The 21,864-nt window shown below is 47.1% G+C and overlaps 1 protein-coding gene across 5 annotated transcripts in view; it reads right to left on the minus strand.

Moving 5' to 3' along the window:
- Positions 1-21,864, minus strand: part of PPP2R2B (protein phosphatase 2 regulatory subunit Bbeta) — a 487,122-nt gene that overhangs the window by 450,364 nt on the left and 14,894 nt on the right. The window contains exon 1 of one of the 5 annotated variants that reach the window (XM_051843270.2): positions 6,497-7,014. The exons of 2 other annotated variants lie outside the window; for them this stretch is intronic. In XM_051843270.2, coding sequence (XP_051699230.1) covers positions 6,497-6,575 — 79 coding nt within the window. In that variant the 5' untranslated portion in view covers positions 6,576-7,014. Of the gene's footprint in view, positions 1-6,496; positions 7,015-21,864 lie in introns of those variants that run through there. 2 more of the 5 variants (XM_051843260.2, XM_070074981.1) reach the window with 2 other exon arrangements.

Here is a 21,864-nt window from a genome sequence, read left to right on the forward strand (position 1 = left end):
CATACAAGGAAGCCATTCTTAGTCCATACCCTAGAGCTGCACTGCCTATCTAATGCCAGTTTTTTTTTTTAAAGATTTTATTTATTTATTTGAGCGGTAGAGTTACAGACAGTGAGAGGGAGAAACAGAGAAAGGTCTTCCATCTGTTCGTTCACCCCACAATGGCCGCAATGGTCGGATCTGGGCCAATCCGAAGCCAGGAGCCAGGTGCTTCTTCCCAATCTCCCACGCAGGTGCAAGGGCCCATCCTCTTCTGTTTTCCCAGGCCACAGCAGAGAGCTGGATTGGAAGAGGAGCAGCCAGGACTGGAACCAGTGCCCATATGGGATGCTGGCATTGCAGGCAGAGGATTAACCTACTGTGCCACAGCGCCAGTCCATAATGCCAGTTCTTGCCCTTAACAGCTGTGTGACCTTGGGTAAGTTACTTGACTTCTCTGTGACTTGCCTTTCTTGAGGAAACAATGGGGATCAAAACAGTATTTATGTCACAGGATTGTTATGAGGAATACACATACCCACACCAATACGTCTGCATTTATGTACACACAGTGCATTTGTCAGCAAACAGTAAGCACCATAGGTTTTCTTTTTGCATTATCATTTATGAAATAATAATGAGATTGAAAAGCTTGTTCTTTTTCCATCTGTGTGCATGTACCTGTAGACTTCCAGGAAATCTGCCTTTTGGAATCATATGCAAGGCACACTGCTCCCAGATATTTCTTTCTCTTGAAGGAAAGAAGATGGGTGAACGTGTCCATCACTCTCCTAGCCAGGCCTGCATCTAGGGACTTACTGCCCACCTTCTCAGAGTCAAGTTCTGTGCTAAACCAGGCTGCAAGACTGAGCAGGAAGAGGGCAGACTCCCTGTGCCTAGGCTGTCGCTGGTCTCCCAGGGTCGACAGGTAAACAGATTGCTTCAATCATCTGAAGGCTGTCATCACACTGACACCTGGAAGGCTGTGGTGCCGTGTCAAAGGTCAAGAGCACTGATTTGCTATGAGGAGACTTTGCACTTGAGTCTTGGCTGTGGCACTAGAGTGACAGTGGCTCTGGACAAGTTACATTATATAAGTTCCCTTATCTGGAAACCTGGAGACACTGGCGCTCAACATGAGAAGCAGGTGAGATGCTATGGGCGTGGCCCTTGGTGCACAGCTGGAGGCCACAGGCATCAGGGCTGCCCTTGTTCCTCTCTGTTCCTCCCACTGGCTTTGTGGCTTGCATGACTCCTAACAACAGCTCAATATCTGGGGTTGTGAAAGGCTTCCTAGAAAGACCACCTCGAGGTCTACAGTACGGAAAGGCCACAAAGACAACTTGGGGAAAGGAAGCAGCACGTGGCAAGGTGCATCGCTCTCGCACCTGCAGAAGAAAGGTCCCTCTGATTCCTCAGATAACCCAGAAAGCTCATCCCCTGTCTCGTGCCGAATCAGGTCTACTGCACAGTATCAGGCGAGGCTCCTCCCACTTCACTCTTGGCTATGAGTGGGATTTTGTTTTTCCAGTTCTGAAACCATCTTTTCCCTGCATGAATCTTCCTGTACCAAGAGGGGAGGGAATGGCATGTTTCACCGATGAGTGCTACAAAAAGAGAAGAGAGCCCACTTGCCTCCTCAAACTCCGATCATGCATTAGCATCGTCTGGTTGCCCTGGTTTCTGTTTAGATCCTCTTATTTCAAGTTCAAGAAGAGCATTTTACTAAAAGTCATCCCCTAAAGTATGACTACCCAAAGTTCCCTCTCAGAGGATTAAAGCAACCCACATTTACATTTTTTTTTTCACATATATTTTAAAAATGTACCCAAAGGGGCTGGTGCTGCGGCTAAGCCTCCACCTGGGGTGCTAGCATCCCATATGGGCCTAGTTCATGTCCCAGCTGTTCCTCTTCTGATCCAGCTCTCTGCTAATGGCCTGGGAAAGCAATGGAAGATGGACTAAGTTCTTGGGCCCTGAACCCATGTGGGAGACCTGGATGAAACTCCTGGCTCCTGGCTTTGGTTCAGCCCAGCTCTGGCAATTGTGGCCATCTGGGGAGTGAATCAGCAGATGGAAGACCTCTCTCTCTCTCTCTCTCTCTCTCTCTAACTCTACCTCTCACATAATTTTTTTAAAAAATCCTTAAAGAAGGACCCACAGAACTGCCTTCATATTTATCATCTTCTTATTCAACAAAATGTTATCGAGTACCTATTATGTACCTGGTAGGTACAGAGGAGAGCCAAATGACATGTGGGTTAGTTCCCACGATGCTTTCAGCGTGGCAGGGTGACAGGAATGAACAAACAGTTGCATCGGTTTGTGCACAATGACAAGCTAGGGTAAGTGCTCCAGTCAAGCCCCTGGCTCTTTAGGAACTATGATATTCTCAGGGGCAGAGGTGGCTTTTATGCTGAACTGCAAGTTGAAGGCTGGACTCAAAGTTGAAAGCAAGGGGACAGCAAAGAGCGAGAAGCCTTTTCAGAGCCTCTGGTTGAGGGGAAGATTTTGAGGAACAAAGATCTGTGTGGCTGGAGACCATGCAAGATGGAGTAGACCTGAGGCCAGGCAGGACAACCAGGCGGGTGCCAGGACACACAGGGGCTTGTGAGCCCTGGGAAACCCTTGAGGGGCTTTATCTTCTTTGGTTAAAACAGTATTTATTTATTTTAATGTTATGTGAAGGATTTTATTAGAAAGGCAGAGAGATAGAGACACAGAGGTCTTCATCCTCTGGCTCACTCCCCCCAAAAAATGCCCACGAATGGGCAGGGGTGAGAGAGGCTCCACCCAGGAACCCAGAACTCAACCTGAAAGTCCCGCATGAGTGGCAGGGACCCGGGTACTCGAGCCACCACCTGCTGCTTCCCAGGATGCCTGGGCAGAAAGCTGAGTGAAAAACGGAAGACCTAGGACTGAAACCAGGCACTGTGATGCGGGATGCAGGCACCCCAAGTGGCAACTTGACCACCGCACCACACGTCTGCCCCCACTGAGAGGTTTTTAGAGATAATCTGTCCATGTTTGAGAGATTGGGCGATAAAATGCTCCTATTTTAAAACCCATTTGGCCTGGGACCTGGAAAACAAAACCTCTGTATCATGGATTAGAAACCCAGCTTTGAGGGCTGAGAGTGAGAGAGGGAAGGAAATAGGAGCCATGCTGGTGAAGCATGTATTAGTGACTTGTCCTATCCACAAGTGTATTACTGTGTACAATGCGCTGACTTGATGCCTTCACGTCTTGAACCCAATAAGTACCGTATAAGGGAAGGCTGAATACTATTATCATTATCATTATTAGCACCCTGTGCATGGCATCCGGGATGCATTTGTGTGCAATAATTGTACAGAGAATTACTCTCTGTATTTTACTAATGAGGCGACCGAGACTCAGAGAGATTAACTAACTACCCAGTATCATGCATTCGGCACGCGGCAGAGTAAGGACTCAAAGCCTATGTTCTTCCAGTGTTGCAAAACAACTCAAAAGTAAAGCTGAGGGGACCGCTGTTGTGGCCTAGCAGGTAACACTACCACCTGTGATACCGGCATCCCCTGTGGATGCTGGCTCGAGTCCTGGTTTCTCCATTTCTGATCTCGCTCCCCGCCTGTGACTTGGGAAAAGCAGCAGAAGATGGCACAAGTGTTTGGACCCCTGCTCCCTGTGGGTAGACCCGGCTGAAGCTCCTGGTTCCCAACTTAGGTCTGGCCCAGTCTTGGTTGCTGTGGCCATTGGGGAGTGAATCAGAGGATGGAAGATCTTTCTCTCTCTCTGTCTCTCTTTCTCTGTAACTCTTTCAAATAAATAACTCAATCTTTCTTTAAAAAAAGTGAAACCAAGAAGAAAACTCAAGCTTTCCAAGCTCAATGTCCCCTAAAAAGCCTGAGAATTGCTGAATCTATTAAATTGTGCTAGAATTACTCTTTAAAATACTTTGCATTTTATTTATTATTTCTCTGAGAGAGAGAGAGAGAAAGAGTGCTTTCTCTTCCATCTTCTGGCTCACTTGTCAGATGACCACAATAGCCAGGGATAAGCCAGGCTGTAGCCAGGAGTTGGTAACTCAATCCAGATCTCCCACAATACCGGGACCCAAATACTGTTGCCTCCCTGTGTGTGTGTTAGCAGGAATCTAGAACTGGGAGTGGAGCTGGGACTTGAACCAAGACACTCCAAAATGGGATGTGGTCATCACAAGAGGCCCTTTAACTGCTATGCCAAACACCTGCCCCCTAGAACTCCCTTTTAAGGAGACTGTTTGGACTATTTGGATTTATTGATTTGTACAGGGAAAGTGTTCAAATTATTCATTTCCCATGTCTTCAGCTAAAGAAAATATGAAATGTAGAACTACAATTTTTTCCAGAGTAGACTTGTGTCTACAGTGACATGACTGCTAACTGTAGACAAAAAAATGCACACATACGCATGTGTGCGCACGCACACACACAAGAACACCACAAACTTAGAATCATTCTGACCCCTGGATATTTTTCTCCTCAAAATTTAAACAAATGTAACTAGTTTTTGGTGAGACAATGATAGGTTTGAGGAAACCACTCACTGCCTAAGATAGCGTAATAAATAAAGAAAAAAACTTGACTATCTCACCGAACATATGGACGGCACATATCATGGGCTGAGTTTTACCGAGAGTTGTACTCAACTATCACATTGAGTTGTAAATTTCCACATTGCAGATACAAATTGGGCAAAGCGCGAGTAAGGGACTTGGAGCTGTTTGCTTGCTATTCCACTCACGCTCGTCCAGCACGTGCCCCGCGCCCCATCTCCGGTGCTAAAGTTCTGTCAGACGTGGTCCTTGCCCCTCTGCCTCTTAGGCGTTCAACACGCCTTCCCACCTCTGCCCCAATTCTGGTGGGAGGAGGGAAAGCAGACACTGCTTGTCATGACGGGAACAAAATGGAGCTCCCATCCTGACGCAATAACTAAGTTAAATTTCATTAAAAGGCAAAACGAGTTCCAAAAGTTCTTAATGTGGGCGTGGTTTCGTCCACACAATGCAGGATATTTAGCTGGAATCACGCACCCAACAGCAAGTGCACAGACCTAGTCCTTGGGTTCTCCAAGTCTAAGCTGGGCGGAGAGGATGCGGGAACCAATCAGAAAGAGGTCGTTTAGGCAGCTTCCTAGGTGGGTTAGGTCTTTCCTACCTGGAAAGTTCTCCTGCAGATTTTAATCTATGCCACCATCCCTCCTCTATCCTCAATATATGTATAGGAACTGGCCAGGTTTCTCTCCACAAAGAAGAAAAGTTGTTTTTTTTTTTTTTCCCACCAATAACTGTTTTAAGGAAATAGCTTAACATAAAAACAAAACAAAACAAAACTATGAGGTATCAAAGTCTCAGTCGCAATACAAGCATGCTCTCAAACATAAACGTGAACATCCACTGTCTGTTCCTGGGGGTGCTGACGGTATCTCAGACGGCTAGATGCTGCTCTCATTCTGTGCACACAGCCCCTAATCCCAGGCTCCTGCTCTGAGGAGGAGAGACAAGGGAGGGCTTGTCACCAAGCCAGTTTTGGACGGGCTTACCCAGACTGGAGGTGGAATCGCAGCCCCTCACCAGCCCAGCCCTCCTCAGCCATGCACCAAGAGCAGGACCATCCCTAAGGCTGCCAACGTCCAGCCGGATGCTTTTCTTGAAATTGTTCTTTTTCACGGCTGTGTCAAATATTAAGAAGCGGGCATACTTTGAACGTGGACACCAGCCACTGACTGGAGAAGTGTTGAATCTCGTAGTGCTTAATCGAAAGGGAATTGCCAGAATGTTTACAAGCCACACACACGTGCATAGAGAAAGTACACGCACACATATGCTCATCATATGAGATCAGATGGCCAAAGAGGAGGTCCCTAAGAGGAGTAGGAACTGGGGGACATGGACAAGACTCGGCTCACCCTTTCCTTAGAGTACTAAGTCAGGACCCCCTCGGAGCTCATTTCCAGTGAGTGCTGACAGTCAGCTCCGTTCCTACTGCCCTGTAACCCAAGGACAGACTCCAAGTGAGCCAGTGCAACAATCAACACTCCCCAGTCAAGTCCTAAGCTCATTCTATTTTGCTAATTGCTTTCTTGGGCACGCACCAAGTTATTCAACACACAGTGACAAACAGAGATCGTGGATAAATGTATGTGGCAGCACTCACTGGAATGTTTTTCTTCGTGCTAGTTGCAATGACTTGTTTGCATGTTAAACGGAACAAGGGAAACTGGCAAAATATTTCTGAGTTATTTTCTAAGCAGCTGTGTCAGCTTGGAGATCACCTTTTTGCAACATTACGCTGTTCTTCAGAAAACAGTTCCCTCTCCTTGCACAAGACAGCCTGGTTTTAGAAGCAGATCTAAGTCGGTCAGAGATAAGCTTTTGCCAGGAACGACAGTTATTTAGTAGCTACAGAAAGCGGCGTCAGCAGAACCTTTGGGAAGGCAGCCACCAGCCCACTCTGTCCCACCCACCCAGACACTGTCCCTCTCTGGTCTGTACCTTCCGTGTGGCAGCTGGAGGAGAGGATGGTGTTCGGAGGTCTGAAGATGTAAGGCAGGTAGCGAGAGAAGCATTTCATCTTCCAAATACAAAATACAAATCTAAGTACACAGCCAGTCTGCTGAATCCATCAGGATTCTCCCGGCCTCTGGAGCTGGCTACATCACCAGTATGTTTATGTAGGTTCTCCTCCAGATCTGCAGAGCTGGGAAGCCCGAGGAATAACTAGAGATGGGTCCCATTTTGCCATCAGCGCCAGGAAGCACTGCCTTACATTTCTGCACGCAGCTCAAACTCAGAAGCCCCCAAGCAAGCCGGGATATAGCCTCTTCATTGGCTGGAGCTCCTCGGAGCAGGATTTGCTGAGTAAGTCAGTGCTGCCTGTCAACACACGCTGAAATGCTCTGCCTGAAACCCCTACCTTTTCCCGTGTGGTCAGTTTCTCTCTGAGCAGTGGAAATCCAGCAGGCTAGGGGAGTCGGGAGGATAAGTGACCACCTCTTATTTAGCTGAAAGATCAGACAAAACAAAGACAGCTCAGTGTTCCGCCCTGGAGAGGGAAGGCTGCTCAAAGGAGCCACCCGGAATGCCACGGGCTCTCAGGAATATTAAAGTACAGTGCAGTGAAATGGGTCTCTGTCCTAGCTTCATCTAGATTGAGCTCTATTTTTTTTTAACGCTAAAGTGCAAACAATAGGACCATTTATCATTTAGGTGAAGCCAAAAGCGGGGTTGAGTAGTCGGTGACAGAGGGCTAACACAGACAGATTCTGTGCTCCACTATAGCTTTTTTTTTTTTTTCTGCCAGCCCTTACACTGAAGAAACCACTTAGTTCTGAGTTACCCGCTGGACACACATATAAAGCCACAGTACAAGAGCAGAGACAAAACCTGAGGACACTGCCCTTCTCCAACCTGTGCACCCTGCGAGCAAGTGAAAACACAGCCAAAGGAAGCGGATCCAAGGCTGCACAAGTTAACCAAAACTCTTACCGAGATTTTAGAGGATGACAGAGAGAGAGAATATGGATATAGAGAATATGAATCAGACAGAGAGAATTAAACAGCACGGCCCATCATGAGTACAAGTGCTGTGGGAGGCAGGGTTGGTTTGGTTTGGGCCCATGAAATAATAATGCCTTTGGAAGCCTTATCACTGGGCGGCAAGCGAGCACTGAGCTTCAGTTTGAGATTTATAAATTCTGTCAAAGACGCTATTGTATGTGATGGAGAAAAGGAGGCAAAGCCCTTTGTGCTTCATTGGGAGGCAGGAAGAAATGATTTAAATAGTCTGTAAAAGAAAACCAATATTCCCCTGAGTGGGATTTTCAAAAATAGGATTTGAAACAAAAATGTGCCTTGAAAATCTGATGGAAAAACTTGGTAAGCCTTTATGGGCTCTCCTCTTTATAAAAATATGTAGCACGGCATTGCAGAAGTGTGCCTGCTTCCCTGGGACAGAAGGGACAGCAATGCTAGGTGCCAGGCCAGGCCATGGCGATGTAAGGGGCTCCTTCACCAGCACACCGTGCCTGCCGGACTACCGTGACATGCTAACACGGGAGAGAGGCCGCAGACCCTGCCAGACACAGGCAGCCTGCCGAGACCCCAGAACGTGGCTGAGCAGGACCACCGCAAGGAAGGCGCCACCCAGCAGTGGCTAAGTGGCCCAGGTTGTTGTGTGGGTAATCTCCGACTCACAACAGGAAACCATCTCCACCGGAATCTTCCTAAGCCACACTTGACTTCTAACCTCACAGGAGCAGGGAGGCAGAATGGAAGGCAGGTGGGCTTTGGAGTCATCTGGCACAAATTGGAATCCAGTGAATCCACTGGTTGAGGTCACATGGGTCACATGAACAAAACTTTAACACCTCTGGGCCTCCATTTCCCCGTCTATACAATGGGAACAGTAACAAGCTGTTCATCGTGCAGTCAGAAAAGAAGTGAGATAACAGACACAGGACCCCCGGCACAGGGCAGGGCTTGGCCACATTGCCAGTGCTGCTGCTGTTGGCCTTCTCTGAGCTTCCGGGGCCATATTTAAACCCCAGAGTAGCTGAAGGGCCAGCGTGGTGCTGAGCTAGGCAGCCAGGCCTTAATCCTGCCTTTGACACTGACTGACTGTAAGCTCTTGGGCAACGTGGTAAATATCTCTAAGCCTTGTTAGGTGTCTCCCAGGGTAATAACAGCATTCCCTACAGTACCTCGAGGGCAAAACAGGACACTTCATACAATGATCTAGCAGAGCGCCTAGCACTTTGTGAGTGCTGCAAAGGTAAACACCATGATTTCCAATGCTAACCTCAGCCTTTCATCACAGGATGCTAATGTATGTACCTACTCATCTTAGCTAAAACAATGAAACTGTAAACTCCTTAAGGAAGAAATAATTCATCTTTGTATCACCAGTGTCTAGCAAAGCGCTTGGCACAAAGTATGTAGATAGTCAAAGGAGTTGACTGAGTGGATGGATGGATGGATCAATCACTAAATATGGGTGAGAGGTTCTACAAAGTATTTTATAGCTGGGGAGATGGGGTCCTTCATAGTATGAATTCAACAGATTTAAATAAATTAAGGCATTATGGAATTCATGAACAGACATACTTCAGCTTGGTGCGTTTCAGTCTTGGGTAAACAGTAGTTGCTTAGGAAACACCTTCTGAGTCAATAGTAGTTACTCACTGAATACTTTCTGATTGAAAAAGTACTCATTGATAATGCTGTCTGTAATCATCCTCAAAAACTAAGCTGAAACAAAGCAAAACAAATGAAACCATTTTCCTCTTCCAGACCACAACAAACCAAGCAAGGCCTGCTCCCCCCTCAGCGGAAAAGGTATTCTCCAATGCTGAAGACTGAATGAGTGCCATGCCTACATGTCCTCTCTATCCACTAGCAGATGGGGCACAGGATGAAAGAACAAACTTGAACTTGGAGACTTCCGTATCTGACGCAGCTAGTTGGCGTTGCTGCACTTTAACTACTTCCAGGTGCTTTCCCATCGTTTTTCTCTTTGAGTCTCTCAACAACTCCATTTTACAGAAAACTGGCGGAGAGGATACCATTACTTACCCACCCAGGGTTTCTGCACCAGAACTGCCGGGGGTGTGGATTTCACAGGCCCCGAGCCAACCGATTCAAAATGCCAGAAATATCAAGGTCATTCTTATCTTATTATTGTTGTTGCTGTTCCTAACAATTTTCTTTTAAAAGGTATTGATTTATTTGTTGGGGGAGAGAGAGAGAGGGAGACAGACAGGGAGCTCCTACCTGCCACCTCTCTCCCTATATGCCTGCAATGGCCCAGGACTGGGCTGGCGTCATGACCAGGATCCAGGAATACAACCTAGATCTCCCATATGAGCGGACGGAATTCAACGACTAGAGCCATCACTGCTGCCTCCAAGGGTCTACATGGCCCGGAGCTCTGCTCAGAGGCCACAGCTGGGAACTGAAACCAGGTGCTCTGACATGGGATGCAGGCATTGCAGCGGCTAGCCAAACGCCTGCTCCCATCCTCAAAGTTTGAAAAGCTCTGAATAAGGTGTTTTTGCTTGATCATTCAGGGTAACAGACAGCTTCCCACACACCCTTGTCCTAAATCATGCACCTTGCCATTTTCAATCCCACCATTGGTTGCCATCCTGCTGGTATATCAGGCATTAGGCTGAGTGATGGACATATCGTATATAAGGTACCATCTCTGCCTAAGGATGTACACATTCCAGGAAAAGAGAGAGACTAGTAAATTATTTTAATACAGTCTCACAGGGACTGTGTTAGCAAGAAGAGGCTCTGCAAAGATTCTTTGGGATTATAAGGGCCCAAAAGGTCAATGTTAAAGATCCATCCTTTTCATTAGGCATTATTTGCACAAAACTCCCATTAAAGGGCAATTATCTCACTGAGAGGCACAGCGAATGAAGAGGTAGCAGTCATTAACCCTGGAAGCGGAGTTAGCCTGTGCTATACGTAACGCCGTCACAGAGAGGTGCAGGGTGACCAGGAGAGGAACGGGGTCTTTGCAGGAAGAGGGAGGCTGGAGTGGGGGCTCTGCGAGTCAGGAGGCCAGAAGGGGGGAAGTTAAAGGTGATTCATCTCCGGGGCCATGGGAGGAGGCCTCCAGGGTCTGGCAGAGACAAGAAAACCCCCAGATGACTTCCCAAGTCTGGTGCTGACATCAAACAGCAAAATAAAAACAAAACAAAAAAAATCAGCCAACCAACCAAAAAACCAACTGGTTGGAGGCTTCTCGAGTGCTGGGTACGGATGAGGCTGCTCGAAGCTCTTCTTCAGCCTGACCTCCTGGGAGACCTGAGGCAACCACCTGTGCCCTGCAGAGTCCCAGCTGCAGCCCAGGTCTGGGTGCCCCCCAACCACCTGCTGCCGCCCGTGCGTTCCTGCTGCCTTCTCTCCCGGAAGCCAGGCCTTGCGGTTCCTCTCCTGATGATGCTCTTGCAGCACGTGTTCACAGCCTCCTCGGGGAGGAGATTCATAATGACAGCTTTTCTTCTGCTAAGAAGTAAACTGAATCCCAGGGTGGAAAACTTCAACACATTATGATCACTCCGGAGTCAGGATGAGCTTGCCCAGGTTGTCACACTCAAGTGAAAGCAAAGTGAATTCCTATTCATTATTCAAATCTTAAAATGTCACATCTTCAGGGAGAGGTTTCTTAATGCCTTGGACTGGGTCAAAGTCCCCTGCCACAGAGTCCAAATACCACCCTCCCCTCTCAAAGCACTCATTCATATGGGACATTTTTATTGAGCATCTACTTAGCACTGTGCAAGATGCTGAGGAATCAATAGTAAACAAGACAGACAGAATTCCTGCTCTCTTCTTTAGGCACAAGAATTATTCCTAACACATACAGCTGTGGTGAGGATAAGACAAGGTAATTTAGTAAAGTGCTTAGAATTACACCTGGCACAAAGTAGGTGCTATTCAATTGTTTTGATAATTACGGTTTTGTATCTGACACCCCAAGCAGACGCACAGTTGCAGGAGGATAGAAACTCGACTTTCCTTCTGTTGAATCCTAAATTCAATGTTCAGGACCTGCAGCGTAACAGGAATTCAATAAGCATGTGCTGGCCTGAATTCAGTTCAATGGAGTAAGGAGAATTCAGGCAATTTCCATGACATTTTGCACACCCTCCAGCCAGTGTGTGAAATCCACTGCTTAGAAGATTCTGACCTAGAAGTAGGAGCACGGTCTTTATGGTTGATTCATTCATTAATCTATTCATTCATAAAATCTTTGGAGCAGCTCTTTAATACTGAGCTGTCAGGCTGGTGCCACGGCTCAATAGGCTAATCCTCCGCCTGCGGCACCAGCACACCAGGTTCTAGTCCCGGTCGGGGCGCCGAATTCTGTCCTGGTTGCCCCTCTTCCAGGCCAGCTCTCTGCTGTGGCCTGGGAATGCAGTGGAGGACGGCCCAGGTGCTTGGGCCCCGCACCCCATGGGAGACTAGGAGAAGCACCTGGCTCCTGCCTTCGGATCAGTGCGGTGCGCCGGCTGCAGTGGCCATTGGAGGGTGAACCAACTGCAAAAGGAATACCTTTCTCTCTCTCTCTCTCTCTCTCTCTCTCACTATCCACTCTGCCTGTCAAAAAAAATACTGAGCTGTCTTCTAGATGTGGGGAGACAGCCATGAATAATATGTTGAGGTTTAGCTCCCTGGGTTTGTATCCTCGAAGGGGGAGATAGACAACAAGCAAGACAAACTTACTGCAGCGTGGTGATTTCAGAGGGTGAAAAGCAGCATGTGGGAGAGAAAGAGAAGGGGGCATGCGACTGCTGTGCTCGCATGCTCAGGGAAGGCTTCACTGGGGAGGGGACACTCGAGCAGAGACTGAAGACAAGGTTCAGGCCAAGGGCTGGGTTGGGGCCTCTCATCCACCCCAACACAGCCTGCAGCTTACCTTCACAGCAATGTCCCCTTCTGCTTGAATTAAGAACCGATTTTTAAAATAATCTGCTTCGTGTTTGTCCCACTGCTTTACCACCTGCTCCGTGCGGACACAGATCATGTGTCCTTGCTCACCCTGGCATCTCCCAGACAGAGCAGAAAGCTGAGCGGTGACTCGCTTTACACTTCTGATTGGCAGTCTAGACACAGGGTTCAGCCAGCTCGCCTGGCAGGTGACCAAGGCCCAGGAGAGGTGGGCAGCTGCAGAGGAGCCTGAGCAACACTTTGGCTGGACGGCAGGCTGAGGGTGCAGCAGGTGTGACCACGCAGTGCGTGAAGAAACAGAGCCCGCTGGGCTGTGTCGGAGGATTTGGGCTCTCGGTGAAAAGGCTAGAGATGGAGTAGCGTAACACAGCCAAGCATGTTTCCCACTGAATTTTAGATCCTGTGCTAACTCTCCCAATACCTATTTAAAAAGACAAATAACATCTCCTGATTTATAAAGGGACATCAGAGCAAGCAGGCAATATGATTTCTAAATGTTTTGTTCTGACTCATGGAATTATGGCTTGATTTTAATAGATGATCACAATCAGAGTCATAGAGCCACCATCAAATCGGAGTTCATCTGAGTCCAGTTCCAGTCTCTGTGCAAGGAACTCTACCTAGAATAGCTCATCCCGTGCTCCTGAATACCCTGTGAGGAGGTGAGTGCTCCTGCGACTGCTCCTGCCAGAAGAGACTTGCCCAGGGAGGGAAGTAACTCGCCAACCACCAGCACGAGGAGAAACGGAGGTTTCCGTGCAGTCTTGCCCCTCCTGCCCCAGCTGTGGGCACGCCGTGGTGCTTCCAAGTGTCCGCCATCGGTACAGCTCCGTGCACCGAGGATAAGACTAAGCTTTAGTATCCAGAACTTATGGGCATTTGATTAGGATGTGTCCAGCTTACTTCTAACCCACTTGAAAGCAGAGACTGGGTAGTAATAATTTCTATAATCAAGTGCGGAAAATCTAACCAAACCTAAACATCCACCCAGCAATGCCTTCAGAGGTTCAGTATACATCAAAGGTTTGCTATTCCCAGGACACAGCACCAGGGACTGTGGGGGGAGATGAACATATAAGGTGTAAGACACAGGATATAAAAGTAAGTAAGGAGAATGAGAGAGAGAGAAGAAATTGAATAATAAAAAAGAACATGTTATGAATTACAAGAGGGTCATAAGAAAATACCAGGTAAAGCTCAGAGTAGGAAACTCTCACACATAATTAGGACATTGGGACAGATTCCATGGAGGCTTCCTGGAAGTAGTGGCATTTATTTTCTCTAAGGATAGAGAAAATGTGAATGTGTGGAGATATCATCAGGAAAATCATTCTGGTGGGATGCAAAAGTAAAAGCAATAGTTTGACTAAAATTCTTCCCTCCCTTTACTCTAATGATTTATAGGATAGTTTAAGTACATAAAGCAGATCCCAGCTGCAACGTCTGGGTCCTGCACTAGGGAGCAGTCATCTGAGGATACAGGATTTCAAACTCCCTTGTTCAAGCTGGACAAAAAGAACAAAAGAAAAACAAGAAAAATGAAATCAGTTCAATAATTCATTTTGTATCAGGCCTTCAAACCTTTACAAGAAGAAACTGCTGCAAAGTAAATCTGGAATGCGCTTCCTGTTTCTCAGCAGGAATTGTCTTGCTTCCTTCCTGCACGTCTCGGAATCTCAAATGAGGAATAATATGAAAACCAATCAATATGCTGAAATCCTAACAGTATTTTTGGAGAATTTCTCTGAATGTGATACCTATCTCAGCCTTAGGTCATCCCCAAAGGCGTTTCCTTTGGGGCAGATGGGAGTGCTAAGGAACTTAACGCAACCCAGCATGAGAACCCGGGTGGCAAGATCTTAGCCTTCTAACACGGAGTCACCCCTGAGAGGGACAGAAAAGGCATCCAGGACATCAGGTTGAATGTGTTTTCTAGGAAAGACCTTTAACCCACTGTTTTCTGTGATTCTGAGAGGCCACGACAGTAAACCTTCCAGGAGGCGGCAGGGGAGAAGCGTGCTCTACCTGTTGTTCCCAAGGTCAGGAGCAAGCCGGGCTCACCCTGCATGGCCGTGCCCTGGGCGCGTCACCCTGCGTGGCAGCGGGCGGCAGAGTTCCGCTGGCCACAGAGCACTGTGTTCCGCTTCGCGTTATAGTCCTTCAGGAGATTTAATCAGGCCCATGAAAGGCGGAGCAATGCGGGTAGAGGGAGCGAGATCTCTTCCATCCATTGGTTCACTCCTTAAATGCCCGCAACAACCAGGGGCAAAGCCAAAGCCAGGCGCCAGGAGCTGCATCCAGGTCTCCAGTACGGGCGGCAGGAACAGGCGTCAATGGACCACCATTCGCTGCCTCCCAGGCACACTGTCAGGAAGCTGGATGAGAAGCAGAGTCAAACAGGCCTGGGATATGGGCATCCTAAGCAGCTAGCCAGCTGCACGACGCCCACCTCCTATTTTCCAGTTGGCATTCCAGGCCTTTTTGCAGAGTGTCGACTCACCAGTGCCTCTTCATCTACAGCTGCCCTTCATCCGGGGAGGTTGACACAGTCCCTTCTGTCGTCGGCACGACAGCGGGTATCTCCGCCTCCGTGCTGTTCTAAAGCTGTGTGTAGGCGAGGGGCTGTCTGGTGCCTTGGAAGGTGTCTAGAGCTGTCACTGTCCTCTACCCACTGGATGCCAGCAGCACACTTGTCCCCTACCCCAGGACAATTACAAATGTTTCTCGATTCTGGGGCTGGCGCGGTGGCTCACTTGATTAATCCTCCGCCTGCGGTGCTGGCACCCCATATGGGCACCGGGTTCTAGTCCCAGTTGCCCCTCTTCCAGTCCAGCTCTCTGCTGTGGCCCAGGAGGGCAGTGGAGGATGGCCCAAGTGCTTGGGCGCCTGCACCCGCATGGGAGACCAGGAGGAAGTACCTGGCTCCTGGCTTCGGATCAGCGCAGTGCCGGCAGTAGCGGCCATTAGGGGAGTGAACCTGTGGAAGGAAGACCTTTCTCTCTGTCTCTCTCTTTCTCTGTCTGTAACTCTACCTGTCAAATAAATAAAATAGAAAAAGAAAAAAAAAAAACAACACAAATGTTTCTCGATTCTGGTAAATACCTCTGGGAGGGGGTGGGGAGGTGACACAATCACACCTCCTCCACCCGACACTGAGAATCACTGTTCTCCCACAACGTGGCCTCTGAAACCTGGGCCAAGGCACGAGGCACATTCACTGCCCATGCATAAGGCAGCACAGGTAGGCAAGCTGCGGTGATGGGGGCAAGGGAAAGGAAGAGCTGACCGCAATGCTTTATAACTCAGTCTCCTCGCTTAACTCTCCTGCAGGTCTGTGCATAAATCCTATGAAGCAACATTTATAAAAACGTTTTGAAAATTTAAAAACATAAGGCTGCTGCCATTTCATCTAACCTGGCTCTTCGGGCAGCCACTGATACTGGTACCATGACAAATGGAGGCTCCACTCGGCAATAAATCGTTTAAGCTTAAAGGGATTCCATCAACTAAGTACGTACATCGACAAGGAGTTGAGTTCAGCAGTAAGACATGTCACTATTGCCTCTAGAATGAATTTCCTTAGAGTTCCTTGTCTTATTGGTCTTTTGATTTTTAAAGATTTATGGATTTACTTGAAAGGCAGAAAGACAGAGTGGGTGAGAAAGAGGGAGACAGAGACACAGAGACAGCGATGTTCCATCTGCTGGTTCACTCCTCAAATTCCCCCAACAGCCAGGTATGGTCCAGCCCAAAGCCAGGAGCCTGGAATCCTACCTGTTCTCCCACATGGATGGCAGGGACCCAAGCACGTAGGCCATCTTCCTCTGCTCTCTCAAGCACATTGGCATGGAGCTGGATCGCAAGCAGAGCTGCCAGGACTCTGAGCAGCACTCCAGTGTGGGCTGCCAGTACTGGCAAGTCAGCTTGCTGTACCACAACGTCAGACCCTTGCTGGTCTTTGTTGCTCATTAGGAACTGGTATTCATTCAGTCACTCATGCACTGATTTAATAAACATTTGCTAAACACCACTCTGTGTCAGGCACCATACTGGGCATGACGGCTGCTTACACAACTTGTAGGTGTGCATGAGAGAGTAGGTGTAGTGGGCATGTTAGATATGGCCCTGCCTTCATGGAGAGTATGGTCCAGTATAGCAAACACACATGGAGTAAGAAAATTATAACAGGGGTCTAGTCTGTGGCATAGCGGGTTGAGCTGCCATCTGTAGTGCCAGCATCCCATCTGGGCACTGGTTCGAACCCCAGCTGCTCTACTTCCAATGCAGCTCTCTGCTATGGCCTGGGAAAGCAGTAGAAGATGGCCCAAGTCCTTGGGCCCCTGCACCTGCGTGGGAGACCTAGAAGAAGCTCCTGGTTCCTGGTTTCTGATTGGCTAGTTCCAGCAGCTGTGGCAAATTTGGGAGTGAACCAGGAGATGGAAGATCTCTCTCTCTCTCTGTAACTCTACCTTTCAAAAAAATAAATAAACCTTTTTTAAAAAGGGAAAACGATAATGTAATTTGCAAGTACATGATGGATAACACCCAGGACCTCCTAGAGGGGTCACCAAGCTGAGTTCAGTGTTAGGGAAGGTTTACTGGAGAACATGACCACAAAGCAGGCATCTGAATGATGAATGGGGTTGCCAGGCAACGAGAGGATAAACAATATTTCTGTCAAAGGGGACAGCACATATAAAGTGCTGGAGGGGAGGGAATATTGCATTAGAGGGGATATGGAGGATAAGGTACAGGAAGGAGCATGTTGAGTGAAGTTGGAAGTATTCTAAATCCAGTGAGACCCAACCACTGAAGGCTTTAGGGAGGTATGTGACCTGCTTGCACACTAGAAATGCAACTGTATTTAGTGTGGAAACAGACTGCAGGTGGGCAAGACAAGGAGGGTGGGAGAAAACCCAGGAGGGGGCTCCAATATCCTGAGCAGAGATGTTGTCCAAACAGGGATAGTAGCGCTGGGGTTATCCAAATGTATTAGAAGGAAGAATGATGGATGACTTAGTGATAGAATAGAAGAGTAGGCGTGCTAAGAGAATTTAGGGGGACAGAGCCGAGGATGGTCCTCAGGTGTTAGGGTAGGCTTTTGGAGGAGATACATAGAGTTGACTATAGTAATTGTTATGAGTAACAAAACTCGAAGGACATGTTGGAGAGTCTGTTGGTCCCTGAGATAAATGGTAATAAACATCTCATTTAAAAGATGGAATACCGTTGTGAGATAGTATGCATTGTTTCAGAGCATTAAGGCCCAGAGTAGCCTGCACAAGGACACAAAGATCACCATGACAGAGCCCACATTTGATCAGGCAGCCAGGTTCCGGGGCCTGCTCTCTTCACCACAGACAGTCATTAATGCATCTGTGTTTGACTTCTAGGATTAAATCATAGGCCTTCCGGCTACTAATGATACTTTTGGAATAAATATGAAACAATTAGTCTAGTTAGAAGAAAACATCGGTAGAGTGATGAAGTTAGTATCAATACTAATGAGGGCATTTATTGAATATTGACTGTATTCCAGGCAGTGTTGTAAATACTTTACACGTCTTAGCAAATGTATTCTTTACAAGGTTAAGGATTTGAAATAGCTTCAGTTATTGTCCCTATGTTACGAGTGAGGAAACTGAGGCAGAGATGGATTAAATGCTGTGCTCAGAGTTACAGAGCTGGGGTGCCAACCTGGGTGGGCATTTCTGGAGCCTCTGCTCTCCCTGCTGAGTTGTGCTGTCTCTGCTGAGAAGGAAGACCTTCAGTACCAAGAGCGTTGCACCTGCAGTGCTGTGCGTGCTCAGACGCTGCTTATACTTTTTATTTTGCATTAAATATATTGAGTTTTTGGTAAATCCCAGCCACTGAATTAGGCAAACAAGACAGACACGGTCCCTGTACTAATATCTTTCTTGGGCTATTGGAGAGCCATTTCTAGGAGTGATTTTCTTTCTATCATTGAGCCCCTCCTACCCAAGGAAGTCAGGAAATGTCAAAGGTTTATGAGGAATGCTTCAGAGGAAGCCAGGGGTGCCAGGCTTTATCTGCGGCCAAATAGAGAGCACTGAACTGTGCTGCTGCTGTGATAACCTGGGTGTCAGCCAAAGGTAACTGAGGCCCTCGGAGAGAGGCTGCTTTCCTCCCAAATTTGCATGCCTAGGCACCATCTGGGTGACAGAAAGCAAATGACCAATAAAACAGAGTCAGAAAGCCATCTGCCGTTTGCTTGGTGGCCAGGGACGAGTGGCTCATGGCTTTCTTTGTATCATCTGTTTACTTGTTTCTACTTATTTGAAAGGTAGTGTGAAAGAGGGAGGGAGGGGGAGAGAGAGAGAGAGAAAGAGAGAGAGAGAATCTTCCATTTGCTGGTTCACTCTCCAAATGCCTGCAACAACCAGAGCTGGACTAGGCTGAAGTCAGGAGCCAGGAGCTGCAGCCAGATCTCCCATGAAGCTGGCAGAGACCCAAGTCTGTGGGGAGCAACCAAGACTAGACTAAATTACTGGAACTACTAAAGACTAATTCTATGCATCTGATCTCCCACAATATGGCGATGAGAGAGAGCAAACAACTTCCACACAGCTGCCTCACCAGTTCAACTAACAAGCTGCAGGAGCTGATCCTGCTCCTGATTGGAGGAGAGCAGTGTGCTCGGCGTGTGGGCAGCAGAGCATGGATTGGTGGAAGAGGACTACAAAGGAGGAGAGAGACAGCATGCACCAGGAACATCTGAGGAATGTCTGGGCAACCCCTGGGAGAGCCAGCCGGTGGTGTGCCGCTCCTCCGCGGAAGCGGGGAAAGCGGTGGGGGTGCCGCCCTTCCACAGAGGCGGCGGCGGGGGGGGTGGGGCGGCATCAGTAAACCCGGGACGGCGTCGTTCCTCTGTGAGTGGGGGAGCGACACAAGTCCTTAAGCTGTCATCCACAGCCTCGAAGGGTGCACCAACAGGAAGCTGTACAAGAAGTGGAGTAGCCTGTACTTGAACTGGCATTACAGTATGTGATGTAGGCATCCCACATGCCAGCTTAACTAGCTACACCTCAAGACCTAGCCCTTTCAAATGACAAAAAAAATTGCAAATCTTTATGATAATTATGATTTTTTATAATACCATGGATTGGCTAAATCCAGCTAATTAAGAATCACTTTATATATTTATCACTTGTTTTTGATTAAAAACACAAAACTCAGTAATTTTCAAGAATATGTTATTAACCAAAGTCAGTTGTATAGTAGACCTCCTGAACTTATTTCTCATATATTGTGTCCTTTGCCCAACACGTCCCCTGTCCCAGCTCTTAGTAACCACTGCTCTTCTCTACCTTTCTGTAACTTCAACATTTTTATATTCCACATACAAAGAGTCTTCAAAAGGTCCATGGAAAATGTATATGATGATAAAAAATTATGCAAAGATGTCAAGATTTTCAGGCCAAAATGCATTTATCTTTTAATTCCATTTTCCATGAACTTTTGAAAGTCCCCTAAGTGCCAATATGTGGTATTTGTCTTTCTGCATCTGGCTTATTTCATGTAGCATAATTAGCATAATGCCCTCCAAGTTCATCCATGTAGTCATAAATTCATTTTCAAGGCTGAATGTATTCCAGTATGTTTTATCCAGAAAAGATACAGGCAGGAGAGTTGATCAAACCCCAGGATATCACAGGAGAACCTGAGCGGTGGAAACCTGAAGTAATGATACGGCAGAAGAAACTCCTAGCTCTGATTGTGTCGCCTTTCATCTCTGAATCCTGCTACCTCCCTGTGTAGTAGGAGGAGAACAGAAGTGATCTTCCAGCTTCTCTCGAACTCCAGTATGCTACAAATCTAAGTGCTCAACTCACATAGTTACCTATTTGCTCATAATCACCATGTGGGCAAATAACACTTGGATTAGATGTAGGAAGGGCTAATCCGCTATTTATGTTTGTTGAAGTAGAGCCATCTGACATTCACTGTAATTTTCCTTCAACTACTCAGCTGTTATGTCCATGACACCTGAGCCTATCATCCTCACAGCATCTCTCTGTTCTTCTCAAAGGTGAACTGTCTGTGTTTGCACCCAAGTGTAAACAATCCACTTAGCAAACACATCAATCTTATGGCCATTTTAAACTCATCTAGAAGAAAATTTAGTAAGATCAAATATTAAAAACAAATAATGTTCTGGGTGGTGGAATGACAGGTTATTTTTATTTTCTTGCAAGCTGTGTTTTCATCAGCATCACCGCTAACAGCATGGACTCTGTGTCGAGTTCTGCGCTTTGTGTGGATTAGTTTCAGAAATCCCCACAGCAAGCCTCTGAAGGAGGTATTACTATTTTCCAGTTTTACAGAGGAGGGAAAATGAAGCTAAATTAAAACAAAGCTATGTAACCTATGCAAAAATAGCATAGAAAGTCATCCTGCTGAGGTTCATAGACTCACAGGTTATGTTCTTAACTATGGTAGTCCTCACAACGCCCTCAAGTTCCTATTAGGAATACAGAGCGAATGAAAAGAAATGCATGTATTTAAAAGTAACATCTAAGTTGAGTTTTTAAATAAAGCTTGAGAATCTTTTTTTCTGTTTTAGTATCATGAATTAGGTTAAGTTGTTATTAGGTAACAATATATTTTTTTTTTTTTGACAGGCAGAGTGGACAGTGAGAGAGAGAGACAGAGAGAAAGGTCTTCCTTTGCCGTTGGTTCACCCTCCAATGGCCGCCGTGCCCAGTGCGCTGCGGCCAGCGTACCGCGCTGATCCTAAGGCAGGAGCCAGGTGCTTCTCCTGGTCTCCCATGGGGTGCAGGACCCAAGCACTTGGGCCATCCTCCACTGCAATCCCTGGTCACAGCAGAGAGCTGGCCTGGAAGAGGGGCAACCGGGACAGAATCCGGTGCCCCGACCGGGACTAGAACCTGGTGTGCCGGTGCCGCAAGGCGGAGGATTAGCCTAGTGAGCCACGGCGCCGGCTAACAATATTTTTTTAAAGGCAACTTTTTTCAGCAAGTTGTAAATGAAATATAGGAAAACATTGTTTCTCAGGTACATCTGATGAGAAGCTACATTTTACAGGAATCACAGAGTGTAAAAGAATGAGAAGGTATAAACTCTGAATCATGTGTGAATGTTGTAGAAAATTATAGAAAGTGGCCATGAATTTTTCTTGGAAAACGGACACTTACTATCAATATTTGGAAATTATTATTGCTTGAATATAATTTGTATAGACCTGTCGACATGGAAATTACCTGGTGTATTTGACGGATGGTACAGAGGGAGAAGCACATGCTGAGAAATGACTTGTGCCATAATCTGGGGAAAGGTTGCTTTAAATCATAAACAGAAAAATTACTCCTGAAACAACAGCAAATACCAATTCTTTAATAGCGGAAAAATTATGGAAATGC

This window comes from Oryctolagus cuniculus, chromosome 6 (assembly GCF_964237555.1).
Source record: "Oryctolagus cuniculus chromosome 6, mOryCun1.1, whole genome shotgun sequence".
In the NCBI taxonomy this organism is placed as follows: Eukaryota; Metazoa; Chordata; class Mammalia; order Lagomorpha; family Leporidae; genus Oryctolagus; species Oryctolagus cuniculus.